Source organism: Vicia villosa, linkage group LG2 (genome assembly GCF_029867415.1).
Source record: "Vicia villosa cultivar HV-30 ecotype Madison, WI linkage group LG2, Vvil1.0, whole genome shotgun sequence".
Taxonomy (NCBI): domain Eukaryota; kingdom Viridiplantae; phylum Streptophyta; class Magnoliopsida; order Fabales; family Fabaceae; genus Vicia; species Vicia villosa.
The window spans coordinates 142,674,820-142,688,420 of record NC_081181.1 but is presented as its reverse complement, the minus strand read 5'-3'; the positions used below and the strand labels follow the sequence as shown (position 1 = coordinate 142,688,420).

The window sequence follows — 13,601 nt, the reverse complement described above, 5'->3', positions numbered from 1 at the left end:
ATAAATTAAAATAATTTACACTAAAATATGGATATCCAACTTAAATTTATTGTTCTAAGGCTATGCATGGATTGATGGAATGAAATGATATAAACTTAAATTCTATTGTTTGGATTAATTAAAAATAGATGGAATGGAGCAGAACCTGATCGAATGTATTCCATTTCATCATTTTCCACCACTTTTTGTATTCTTCAATTTGAGCATAATCACAAAATTGCTTCATTCAAAATACCAAAACAATGCTATCTTTATTTTATTCCTTTTCACTCCGCTCCATTCCACTATATTCTGTTATATTACGCTCCGTTCATTTTATCGTATCCAAAGATAGCCTAAGGAATTTACTCACCATTAATAAAAAAGGATAAAATCTGTAAGTACGTGGCAATACATTGTTGCAGAGACGCCCTAAGGGTGAGTTCGGTTCGGGATAGATGGATGGGAGGGAAGGAGAGGAGAGGGGAAATTTCTAATTAAATATGTTTGGTTCAAATTTTAGGAGGGGAGGGGAGGGGAGGGGATGAGAGCAAAATCCCTCAAAACCACACTTTTCACGTCCCTCGGAATTGGGGTGATTTGAAGGGGAGGGGAGGGATTCTGAATTTTAATATGTAAAAAATTATTATATTTACTAAAATATCCTGAGTTTAATTTTAATATTTAAAAATTATTTATTTCCTTCCGTGTTAATGCTTCTCTTATATGTGATTTTTCTCGATTGTTTCTATCAACTTATCATAACTATTATCTACCTTCAACTTTTTTTCAATTTTTTTACTTAATATAAATCATAATTATTACATTATTTTTATAGTTTTTTTGTGAGATATTGGATCGAACTCTAGTATGGTCGAAGGGTAGCTTCTTGGTTCGACAGGATTAAGCATGAAGTCGAAGGTTGTTCACATGTTGGTGTCAAAGACGCTAGGGTTGTTAGCATGTTAAACTAGTGCTATCTCATCAAACATAATCGTCTCACGGTGCTCAGTATAACATTCATAATGTACGTCCTCGGCAACCATGAGATCAAGTCCGCGCCTGTAAGGATCTGGCACCTAGTTCCCTCTGAGGAGGGTGAATGCACTGGCACACAACATGAGCTCAGTGTAGGTAGGCACCTCTCCCCAGCCAATAATGTCTGGGAAATGCTGTAGTATTCAATCCAGGAAAAAACACAGATATTTTAATGTACTATCTTAAATATATAATAAGTATGAGGGTATAAGATTGTTAGCACCAAAAGGGTACAGTTGCCTACCACTGTCCTTGCCTTCAACAGGCATCCCTCTCCGAGTCTGTAATAGTTATACGCCAGTACATCCGCTCCCTAGTTGTACTCATGGATACATGTTGTATCTGATAAGTACGTCAGGTAGACGACGTCTGTGTACGAAGAACTCGTGTCCACAAAGAGCTGAGTGCCTATCAAATATAGGAAGTAATGTCTCAGTGCCCGCTCTTTGTGTATATCCGTCTCTACCTCGTCACCAACAGTCTCCTGTGCCGTAAGAAGCTCGACATCATATCTCTTCCGTAAGAAGCCAAACCTGGCGTGGGCTCCGCGGGTCCTCTCCACCTCCTCAAGCGTGTCATCAGGATCATCCCCCAGCTCAACAATCAACATCTCCATTGCTTCCTCCTTCCTCAGCCTACCGTGACCAAGAAGGATACCCCTAATAGGTAGATGCAGGAGGCATGCCACATCATCAAAAGTGATGGTAATCTCACCGTGAGGAAGATGAAATGTAGAAGTCTCCGGATGCCTTCTCTCCGCAAATGCCATCAGCATCCCATTATGTATCGTTCCATAGTCCACTAGACAGAGGCCCCTCAGGCCAGAAACGGCTAGTACATCCTGGAACCACGGCTAATCAGGTTGCGCGAGAGCGACAATCTTCCGGCTGTGGTTGTAGAACCTCTAATGACCCCCCTCCTGAATTTTTTTTAAAAGAAACACGATTATTAATAAGCAAATTCAGAAACTGAAGAAAAAAATAATAAGTAATAACTAAAAAAAATTTACCACTCCCTCCCAGATACGCATGGCTGCATGATCTGCATACACTGTCAAAAGGGATACATCTACACGTGATAACACGAAGTTATATAGTATATTTGATTCGATTTACATAAAGAATGTTAGCATTTTCTCTTAATTATTTTATTTTATTTTAGTATTACACTGATATTTTTATTGTTTAAGATATTTGGATTAAATAGGATTGCTTGATAAAAGAAGGCAAAGTTGAGAAGAAATTGGTTTAAAAAGCAAGAGAAATGAAAAGGAAGGTGTTATACAAAAGGAGGAGGTGAAGAAGTAAAGAAATAACAAAGTCACCACGTGAAGGCCCGGCCCAATCAAAGAATCCTCACCTCACTTAAGAAAGCCCACGCCTCCAAGAACCAGCAAAAATGAGAAGCCTGTCTCCTACCCTTGAAGCCTGTCTCCTACCCTTGAGGCGCCCGCATTTTAGGAAGACCAAGACTACGACTTCCTACCATTTTGGAAATGGAAGTTAGCAAGTAAGCACTATATAAGGAACATACTTGACCAACAAAAGGAGTCGGCTTTTTTACCAAACAATTGCTTTCAATTTGTATTCATATTTTCCTGAGCAATTTTCTACCTTTAATTTTATTTTCATTTTCATTTCTTAGTCTTAGGCATATATTATTTTCTCACAATAATTTTTACACCGGAAATTATTGTGTACTTTTCACTGATCTAACCTTATGTTAGATCCAAGTGTTTTTTTATTCCTTGATTTATTTCTCTTTCGATTCAAGAATTCCAAGAGTATATCCAGCCAATCTGTGGTGGAGTACTCCGTCAATTTGAAGAACAAGTTTAATTGAAGTATTTTTACTTTCAGGTTTATAATTTAATTGCTTTAATTTATTTAAAAATATTGTTGCATGCTATTCATTTGTCTAATTATGGAAATATTTAAATATATGAAATACAACCGTTTATGCATGATTTGATTAATTAAAATGTCTGACTAAATCGATTAGATATCGGTATGTAAATTAATCGAACTAAAGGGATCCGAAACAAACTGCCTTAATAATATTTTGTAAAATAAATACTTTTTCTGGTTTTAGTATCCAATTGAATTTATTAAAAATTTTAGAAATCAACAGAGCGAAAATTTGAGATTTTAAAACTGGACTAAGGTTAGTAACCAACAGAGCGAGAATTTGAGGCTTAAAACCGGATAGTGGCTATTAGGAATTGTTTTTAAAGACAGCGGAAGCGTTTTAAAACCGATTAAACCTTATTTATTTTCAAAAAGTGTTTTTAAGTTCGGAGGGATAGCGAGAGCATACGTAGGATTTAATGACATGATTTGAGTCAATAGAGCGAGAGTTTGAGACAGGATTTTTAGATAAGTATTGTTTGCTGAAAAGAACTTTTATCAATTTAAGAAACAAGCCAGTGGAACGTCGGATTCCCTAAGTTAGAGGAATTACATACCGGTATCCGTTATTATTATTTTAACTAGATTTAGTATTATTTTCCCCCTAAAACAATCAAAACAACATTAGCCTTAGCTTTACATAGTAACCCAAAGAACACGGTAGATCGATTCATAGTCCCTGTGGATTCGATATCTTTTTAAGACTACGCGATAGGACTGTACACTTGCAGTCTCTCGATTAATAGACTATAAAGTCGCGATCAAGTTTTTGGCGCCGTTGCCAGGGACCAACAGTCAATATTGTTATTCCGTTGTTGCACCGTATAGACTAAGGCACTCTTGTTTCAATTACAAAGTAACACCCAAACTTTTTCTACAACCCTCACTCCCAATATTTCGAGGATTCACCCGAATCCTATAAATCCAACCTTGAAATACTATTGGAGAATTTCAATGCGTCACTACCTGATTCTCACCCAAACTACCTCTTCAACCACCAATCCTAACATTTCGAGGAGTCTCGAGAATCCCACAATTACAATTTTAAAACATTCATTGAGGATTTCAATTCGACACTAACTTATCCTCAACTGAAATCCCTCTACAATCACCACAACCAACATTTGGAGGAGTCACAAGAAACCTATAAATCCGACCTTGAAATATTAATGGAAAATTTCACTGAAATATCTATGATGATGGAGCGCTTTGTGGAAACACAAAATGCGGCGCTAACCCACTTTGAAGAACCACAAGTATCCTATAATTTCAACTTCGAAGCATCAATGGAGGATTCCGATGAGGCGGTAACTCACTCTAGGTTAGAATCTATGATGGAGCACCTTGTAGAGATACAAATTGTCAAAAATGAAGAGCTCAACAAACAAAATACCCATGTTAATGAAACTCTTAGGCAGCTAACTACTGTGGTCGAGTCCCTAGCAACTCACAACGAGGCCTTGGCGACTCAAATCTCCCTGCTTGAACAAAACCCTCTAGGACCCTTCCCGAAGGAGCATGTGGATGTTGAAACAACCATTAGTGAAAAACAAATTGAAATTCCTAAGGAGAGTGATAATGAGATTGAGGATAGTGATAATGTGGTTGAGGAGAGTTCTAGTGAGAAAAGAGTGGAGATTAGGAAAAATCCACCAACACCATCTAAAAGGAAGGTTGTAGAAGAGGTAGAGAAGGAAGCACCTATTGTTGTTCCTCCTCCCTATACCCCACCGATTCCTTTCCCGAAAAGTTTTATGGAAGCTCGGGTAGACTCCCAATCTAAAACGTACGTGGAGGTATTGGAAAATGTCCACACCAATGCACCCTTGTTTGAAGTTTTGCATAAAAAGAGAAAATTAGAGGACCATGAAACTAGGGATATAATTACTGTTAAGAGGGTAAGGTTAACCTTTGAGGTGGTAGATGAAATCACTAAGCCCGAACTTGAAAAGCTGATACTTAGGATAGATCCAGAACCGCCACAACGAGTTCAAAAGAATGAACGACCCCACAGAAGAAAGAAAAGAAAAGGTGAGGGATATGGTAGATGGCTTGATAAGTGGCCATGAAAAATGACTATTACTAAAAGTTCAATTGAGGAGTCATTCTCGAGAAAACCACCATGAGTGCTTGCACTCTTGAGTCGCCGAGCTATCGACATTAAACAAAGCGCTACCTTGGAGACAACCCACGAGTTTTCAATTTAATGTTTTCCTTTTATCGTTTGAACTTGCAGAAAACCATGATATGGATCGCTTGTCACGTCTCGACCATATCTAGGAGAAAATCTATAGATGATCATCTCAAAAAAACGAGCCGGTGCCTACGCACATTTCTACGACTATTGTTGCTGGTGGTGACACCATTGATGAGCATGATAGGAGAAGGTATTTCCTCCGGACACGGAGTGGATTTGGTTGTGATAGCCTGCAAATAGCATTCATACAGGTTCTGTCTTTCCTCTATCTACCTTTCATCAAAATATTGAAGACAATGTTTGGTTTAAGTATCGGGGAGTTAAGTTAGAATGTTTTCTCATTTTTATTCTCCATTTTCTTAGTATTTTTCTTTTATTTCAATTTTCCATTCAATAAAAGCGTCCTTATTTGAATTCCTCCTTTTTCTCGAGCCATAACAAAAATTTGAAATGGTCAGACGCATACCTTGATGCACTCAAAGAGTATAAAAGTTGCTTATTTTTAAAGATAAGAACTTGAGTGCGATTGAAACAAATCGTTACTGTCCTAACACTCTAGAACCCCAACACGCTAGATTGGTTTAAGTACCTATTATACCAATACCTTAAGATTTAGTTTTAAAGTAGCCCCAAGTAGTTTATATAAGCAGTCAGCACCGTCTTAAATCGCAAACTACGTGGAGAACCAATGAATATAAGTGATTGATAAAAAATTCAAAGATTTTTTTATCAGGAAATGCACTAACTAAGTTAGATGGTCCTCACCCGATCATTTAATCCAACAGTTGCAGACCCTACAAAAAAATTATAATGCAAACAATCCATTAGGAATTGGTTCAGTGGTTTCTGGTGCTGAGTTTGGTACGACGGACTACAGTTCCATCCCCTGCAATTTGAAATTGGATAAATAAAGGAGTTACCAAATATAAGTACCATAACTCCTTGCTTGGTTAAAAAGATCAGATTCACTAACCGGTTACTCCACTATGTGCGTGAAAAGGCAAAGGGCTTAATGTGATTGCGCTCGAATGAAAACGGGTGAAACAAAATGAAAAGAACTAGGTTGAGCTATAATAGCATGACTAGAAACGGTTTGCAAAATATGGAATTGTCTAGTGTTGACAAGGTAGCTTTGGCGTCAAAGTCAAGCTTAGGCTACTCCAATAAAGAGCGACTTGCAACTAAGTAGGAATGGATCTGTGCCTTGTAATTGCGTTTGACCAATGCTTGATAGTTTTTCATATTGTTTCTTGCTTGAGGACAAGCAAAGGTTCAAGTATAGGGGAGTTTGATAACACGAAATTATATAGTATATTTGATTCGATTTACATAAAGAATGTTAGCATTTTCTCTTAATTATTTTATTTTATTTAGTATTACACTGGTATTTTTATTGTTTCAGATATTTTGATTAAATAAGATTGCTTGATAAAAGAAGGCAAAGTTGAGAAGAAATTGGTTTAAAAAGTAAGAGAAATGAAAGGAAGGTGTCATACAAAAGGAGGAGGTGAAGAAGTAAAGAAATAACAAAGTCACAACTTGAAGGCCCGGCCCAATCAAAGAATCCTCACCTCACTTAAGGAAGCCCACGCCTCCAAGAACCAGCAAAAATGAGACACCCGTCTCCTACCCTTGAGGCGCCCGCCTCCAATATAGGGGACCCCACTTCTCATTTCCTTATTTCAGTGTTACGTCAAAGACAAATATTTATTTTTGAAACGCTCGCCTCAAGGACTTTTTCTTCTTCAATTTCTTCCACGTCATGAATCAAATATGTACCAAATATTCAATTGAGACGCACTTCTCAAAGACTTTTTCAATTCTCCTATTTTCTTGCCATGTTTCTAAGCACTTAAAGTCAAAATTCATTTGCTACATTTTAGGAAGACTAAGACCACGACTTCCTACAATTTTGGAAATGGAAGTTACCAAGTAAGCACTATATAAGGAACATACTTGACCAACAAAAGGGATCCGAAAGAAACTGGCTTAGTATTATTTTGTAAAAAAAATACTTTTTCTGGTTTTAGTATCCAATTGAATTTACTAAAAAGTTTAGAAATCAACAGAGCGAAAGTTTGAGATTTTAAAACTGGACAAAGGTTAGTAACCAACAGAGCGAGAGTTTGAGGTTTAAAACTGGATAGTGGAGATTAGGCATTGTTTTTAAAGACAACGGGAGCGTTTTAAAACCGATTAAACCTTATTTATTTTCAAAAAGTGTTTTTAAGCTTGGCGGGATAACGAGAGCATATGTAGGATTTAATGACATAATCTAAGTCAATAGAGCGAGAGTTTGAGACAGGATTTTTAGATAAGTATTGTTTGCTGAAAAGAATTTTTATGAACTTAAGAAACAAGCCAGTGGAACGTCGGATTCCCTAAGTTAGACAATTTACATACCGGAATCCGTTTATTATTATTTTAACTAGATTTAGTATTATTTTTCCTTTAAAACAATCAAAATAACATTAGCCGCTTTCATAGTAACCCAAAGAACACGGTAGATCGATTCACAGTCCCTGTGGATTCAATATATTTTTAAGACTACGCGATAAAACTGCACACTTGCAGTCTCCCGATTAATAGACTATAAAGTCGCGATCAATAGGGCCCCCGGGTACCATACAGACTCCAGCACCGGATCATCCTCGTGCAGCTCCGAAGGTGGCACAACAGATCGTGCATCGGCCGTCACTGGTACAAGCACATGAGTAGAAGTAGAAGTGCTGCCACAACGAAGTCTGCGGGGGTGGCATATGTGAGGAACCCTCAACATCATCCTAAGGCATCTGTGGTGTCGTAAGAGATGAGGAAGGCCCCTCGAGTGGAACGGACATAGAAAGCCCCTCAAGTGGGACAGATGGAGTAGGCCCAGCTGGAGCGGGTGTATAAGGTGCATAATGTCTGCATTATGATACAAATAACATCGAGTTAGATGCTATGTATTTATAAATAAACAAGAAAAGAAAACTCTTCCGTAGATGCATCTACAGAAGTACCTTAGTTACAAAAAAACTATTGTGCTTTCGTAGATTCATATACGGAATGCCCTAACGTTCATCTCTTCCTTAGATGCATCTACAAAAGGTTTTGAAACTCAGAAACTTAACAATGGCGTAAGACCGTTGCTCAATCACTAAAAAAAAATCATTTTTGTGGCTTGATCATCCGTTTTACACATCAAACAACTCCTAGATTGTCTCTAAACTATATGTCTATAACTATCCAATCATTTCTACACCTAAATATCGAATTCTAACTCGATTTTACAAATATTCTAGAATAACTCGAAAAGTCGAAAAACTTACCGATTAAATAAAGTTTTGAACTTGATGGAATGTGCTAATAATTGATGTTGACAATGTCGGCCGAACTCGAGAGAAAGAAATGCACTATTGGGGAAGTTTGATTTTTGAGGTTGAGAGAGTAGTTGAGAGAGTATTAGTTGAAGAAGAGAAAAGTGAAGAATGAGGGAGGGGAAGGGTCTGACCCGAGTTTAATGTCAAATGCTTCCGTAGATGCATCTACGGAATCTTCCGTATGTGCATCTACGGAACAAAACAGCGTTAACCAAAAAAAGGTGTTTCCGAAGATACATCTACAGAAGTTGGAGGGCATTTTTGACAATTCGCAGGTGGGTGAGAGATAGATCCATGGCATTTAGTTAGGGGTTGAAATAGGCCAAGCCGATAACAAAGGCCTATAGGCTAGCCTATATAGGCTCGGGTCAGGCCACACATTATTTTTAAATAGAAAAGGCCTACGCTTCTTTATAAGCCTATTTAGTTAAAAAGGCTAGGCCTCAGATCCTAAAAAAAAGCCTTTTAAGCCTATCAAGCCGGCCTGTTTAAATAAATATGAATATTTTTTTGTATGATCATTATGTTATGTTTTGTACTTTGAATTAAAATACATAAATAAAACTTCGTTATCTTGAAGAACTTGTGAAAATAAGATGAAAACACCAGATGAACATTATTTTCATAAATTCTCTTAAACAAATAGTCTCTTAGAACTTATGTTAATAGGTAAGTTAAAATAAGTTAGTCTATTTAAACATTATTTTAATTGCTTAATTACATATGTCTAAAACAAATAGACTTTTATGTAGGCTAACCAGACCTTCGAAAAGGCCAGACTCGAGCCTAAAAAATAAGCCTACGATAGGCTACAGGCCAGGCTTTGGCTTCGGTTTTTTTAATAGACCAAATTTTAGCTTGACAAAATCTAACTCGGCCTAGCCTATTTCCACCCCACATGTAATTAAAAATTCTCTCATTTGAACCAAACAAAAACTAAGATTCTAAAGTTGAAGAATGTGAATCTCATCTCAACTACCATACATATTGTTGTCGACTCTAAAAAGCAAGAAAATTTTGAAAACAAAGCCAACTTATTAGCCTTTAGTTTGGTCCATTAACCTCATCCAATCCAATTAAGACATAGACATATTGTAAGAAATTAACCACAAAATCTGAGACTCGCTTCATCTATTAGATTTGAAAGCTGCATTACTCTTTATAAAGTGCCCAATTGCCCACAAAACCAGCCAGACCAATGGATTATCCATGCATACTTTAGTAATATCAAATCATAATACTTCAATTATTTCTCTTTTCTACACACTTCCTTAATTCCCTATATGAAACTGACACATTCATTGCTTTTATTATTTTTTCGAACCTCCTCGTGTTTCATATGCATTTTCTCAAACACAACATGAGCACCAAAAGCAATTTAAGTATGTGGCTAAAGCAGTCCCGTTTCAAAATCTCTTTCTTTCCTGTCAATTTAATTTTGGTCATAAATATTTAATTTTTATTTGAGTCAATATCAAATATGTGGCATGACAATTACAAAAAATTTCATTTTGGCCTTAAAAATTCTCATGATTTTGTTCTTTAAAAAATGTGTTTGTTTGATTAAATTTGTATGAATGTTGTATATAAAATATGAATAGTACTATGTTGACACTATAAAATGACATTAATTGTCTACACCGTAGAAAATACTGCATACTTTTGTGTTGTTTTTGTGTTAAGAAAGAAAAAATAATTATTAAATAATTAAAAAAAACAAAATTGTATAATGATACGGTGTAGGTGTCAATATAAGTATAACAATAACATTTTTAATTTTTTTTCTCTATGATGAATTTCTTGCTTATTTCTTTACTTTCTTCTTCTTGTTCACATGGCTTTGCTTATCGTGCTTGTCCTTTAACCCTAGTTTTTAGCAAGTATATTCTATACATATACTCCCGCCAAATTAAAGCAAGCCACAAAATATATATTCACAAACGACCACATTGTTAATTTACTTTGGATAGAATTGTTGTCCATGTTTCATGGATAATGCTAGTGCATTTTTCTTCGATTAATGACCTCTCAAGCTTTATAATTTTCATTATACAAAGAAAATATATATTGGAAAAAAATTAAATAGTTGTTTCTTTACTGTTCTAAGAGCTGTTTATAGTATGGTTTATTGAAAAAGTTAAACCGACCCGAATCAAATAATAATAAACGTTTATTTGAATTGAATTGATCTGTTTTAATTTACTCAGAATCGAAATAAATCATTATTATTGATTTGATATACCGTTTTGAAATTTCAAACCATACCAAATCATTAGTAGTTAATTTTTCCTAAATCAAATCATTTATTAAAAAATCAAACCATTAAATTAATTTTATTTTTATTTTAAAAAAATTAAAATTTCTTTTTTGTATTTTTTTTAATTTAAGTTCAGTTATAGTTTTGTTTCGGTTTAGTTACGTTTTCGGTTTAATTCTAGAATTATTTCCACAATATAATTTTGGTTCACATTCGGTTTAAATATTCAGTTCAGTTTGTGGATTTTTTTTACCGCCCTAGTTGTTATTAGCAAGTTATTAACAAAATTGACGATAGATTTGGTCTAAGTGCAGCGTGCGAATAAGAAAATTTTATAATTATATATATTTTGCAAATTAACATGCTAACAAAATGCAATATTGGAACTAGAGCAACATTGAGAAATCGCTTTCGTGCTTTTGGTTTTTGGCCTTTAGCACTATGTTTGTTTGATGCTATTCTTTTCCAACTTTCTTCCCCAACTCTTTGATATTATTCTAGTAACCTATAGATTCCCCTAGTTCAAACTTTTTGTGCCTTTGTTCTCACGGCAATTGCTATATTCTCACTAATGTATACCTGCATGCATTTACTTGCAATTCATTAATTATTTATTGTGCAAATAGTTTGATGTCTGTAAACTTAAAAGTATAGAGGGCTCTCCTCTAGATATATATGGGTCGGAGTAGTTACCTCTATTGTTGGAGGAACTGCAGTTAGGTTTCGAGAGATTTCTACTTAGTAGAAATATATCTTCTTCCTTGACTCCGAGCACCAGGATATTGTTGGTTACTTGATAATATTATGGAAAAAGTGAGTAATGGTTTATTGACTCCTTTTAGAATGGCCCTTGAATAGGTCTTACTCTTTTTGAATGTTGGGTTTGTTGAAAAACTAGAGTGAATTTGAAGTTTCATATTGTTTGAAAAAGTGGAGTTTGAGAAGAGGACCTATACACTTATTACTTTAAGATTTTGGATGAATATGTGGTGTATCTCTCATTTATTTGGATGAATGTTTAATCTTTAGGTGAGTGTTTGACTCAATATGAATGTTTCCTCCTCATGATGACCCATCAAGGTTATCTAAGTTGTTTTAGATAATTGTGCAGTGTGGCCGTAAGGTGAGGAACATGGGTCATTAGGAGGACGATATTCGAACATGGGATTCACAACGGTGAGCAGATTTCAATCAAGCCTTGAACTTTTTAAATTTCATTGGTGCTTCAAAGGTGTATGTTACCTCTTGGAAAGGCAGCTCAAACGTCCTTTCAAAATGATCTTTATGGATATTTATTTCAACTCCTTTTACGGTTGATTTAAGGGATGTTCCAATAATTATCATATTTGAGTAAAATTCTTTCACAAGATTCGGAAAAATTTAACCAGGTAGCGTGGGGAAGGTATCTCTTAGCGATCTTTTACATATCTGGGTATATGGTTTGTAACTCTTCATGAAGAATTTCTTCATGAAAAATGGTTGAATCACTTTTCGGTTGGTCACTATTTTTCTTTCCTGAGTTCTTTTTAGTATGTCTTTCACAAAAACTCTTTTTAATGAGGTATCTTCATATTGAAGGCGTTTAGATGGGGCCATGATGATACGTATGGCATAAAGAGAGCCGCACACAAGAATACTAGAAGAAAAAGAATACATGAAGAAAATAAAAGAGATGCAAAAGAATGAAAGAGGATTGCATATTTATAGCAGAGCTTATGATGATCTTGGTCGTGTAAAACTTTCACAAAATCAATGAGGATTATGCACAATAAAGATCACAACTAAATCTTCCCAAAATTACTTATCCAATCGATTTGGTTAAAGTTTCAATCGATTGAGACACCAAATTTTGAAGGATCTTGTGCAATTTTCATTAATGAACAAATTTGATTAACTTAGAGGACAAGATTCTATCTGATTTGATTTGAAAATTGAAGCACCAAGGTGACCCAATCGATAGGCTTTTGGCCCCAATTGATCGAGTTTTTTCAACTCAACCTTTTTGGTGCTTTTGGGGCCTTGTGTTGGATTCTTCTATGGCTTCCCCATTTTGCACCTCTGACCAGCTTATATGTACCCTTTTCTAGAATAAAGCACTAGAAAGCTCATTTGATTGGTTAGAAAAAAAATTTAAAAAATTGATGAGCAAATACTAAATGCACTATTTTAAAGGACTAATCAGTTTTTCTATCATTCAACCTTTAGAATAGTTTACTACCTTTATTACCAAGTAATCTTGATAAGAATTTCCTCTTTCGAGGGAATGCCAACATAATATGGCATGTCCTTCTCTACGGATCATTGAATAGAAGAGTTGGTTAAAACATGCGATATATATGTTCACCAAAAACTTATCTTCTAAATCTACTAAGAGATCATCGTATATCAGAGATATGGAGATCATTCTCACATGAGTTGTCTTGTAAGAGTTTAATGAAGTTGTTGATGATTTTTGAGCTTATTCCTTCATCATTTAGTAATTAAACTAATACATTCAATTTCTTCCTTCTTTGATTTTTCATTAATATCATAAACACTCGCATCTCTTAATTTAAGGACTGGATCAAATTTCTAATTCCAACTCTAAACTCTTATATATTTGTTAATGGCAAGTGTTATAATAATATTTCTAACATTTCTAAATTTAAAGAAACACTTATGAATAAAACATTCATCTTCTTTGCCTCATGTGTTCATTCTCTCATGTTCGATACTCGGAGAAACTCCATATATCATATTAAAAGTAATCCACATTTCCTTGTCAAATTTGCGATTATAAACACAAAGGATTTGGCTATCATTTAAATACATGAATAAGAAATTCTTTGTTTTGAAATCAATTTCAAAATTTCTCTCTTCCT

General features: G+C 35.1%; 1 protein-coding gene across 1 annotated transcript; it reads right to left on the bottom strand.

The window, feature by feature from the left end:
- Window positions 1–1,330: 1,330 nt before the first annotated feature.
- On the bottom strand, window positions 1,331–1,786 carry LOC131650199 (protein MAIN-LIKE 1-like). Its single transcript, XM_058919918.1, has one exon. It carries the CDS (start codon window positions 1,784–1,786, stop codon window positions 1,331–1,333), a length of 456 nt encoding a protein of 151 aa, XP_058775901.1.
- Window positions 1,787–13,601: the final 11,815 nt, after the last annotated feature.

Excerpts from the sequence above, each read along its gene's own strand:
- LOC131650199 (XM_058919918.1), bottom strand. The coding sequence starts at position 1,786 with ATGGCATTTGCGGAGAGAAGGCATCCGGAGACTTCTACATTTCATCTT.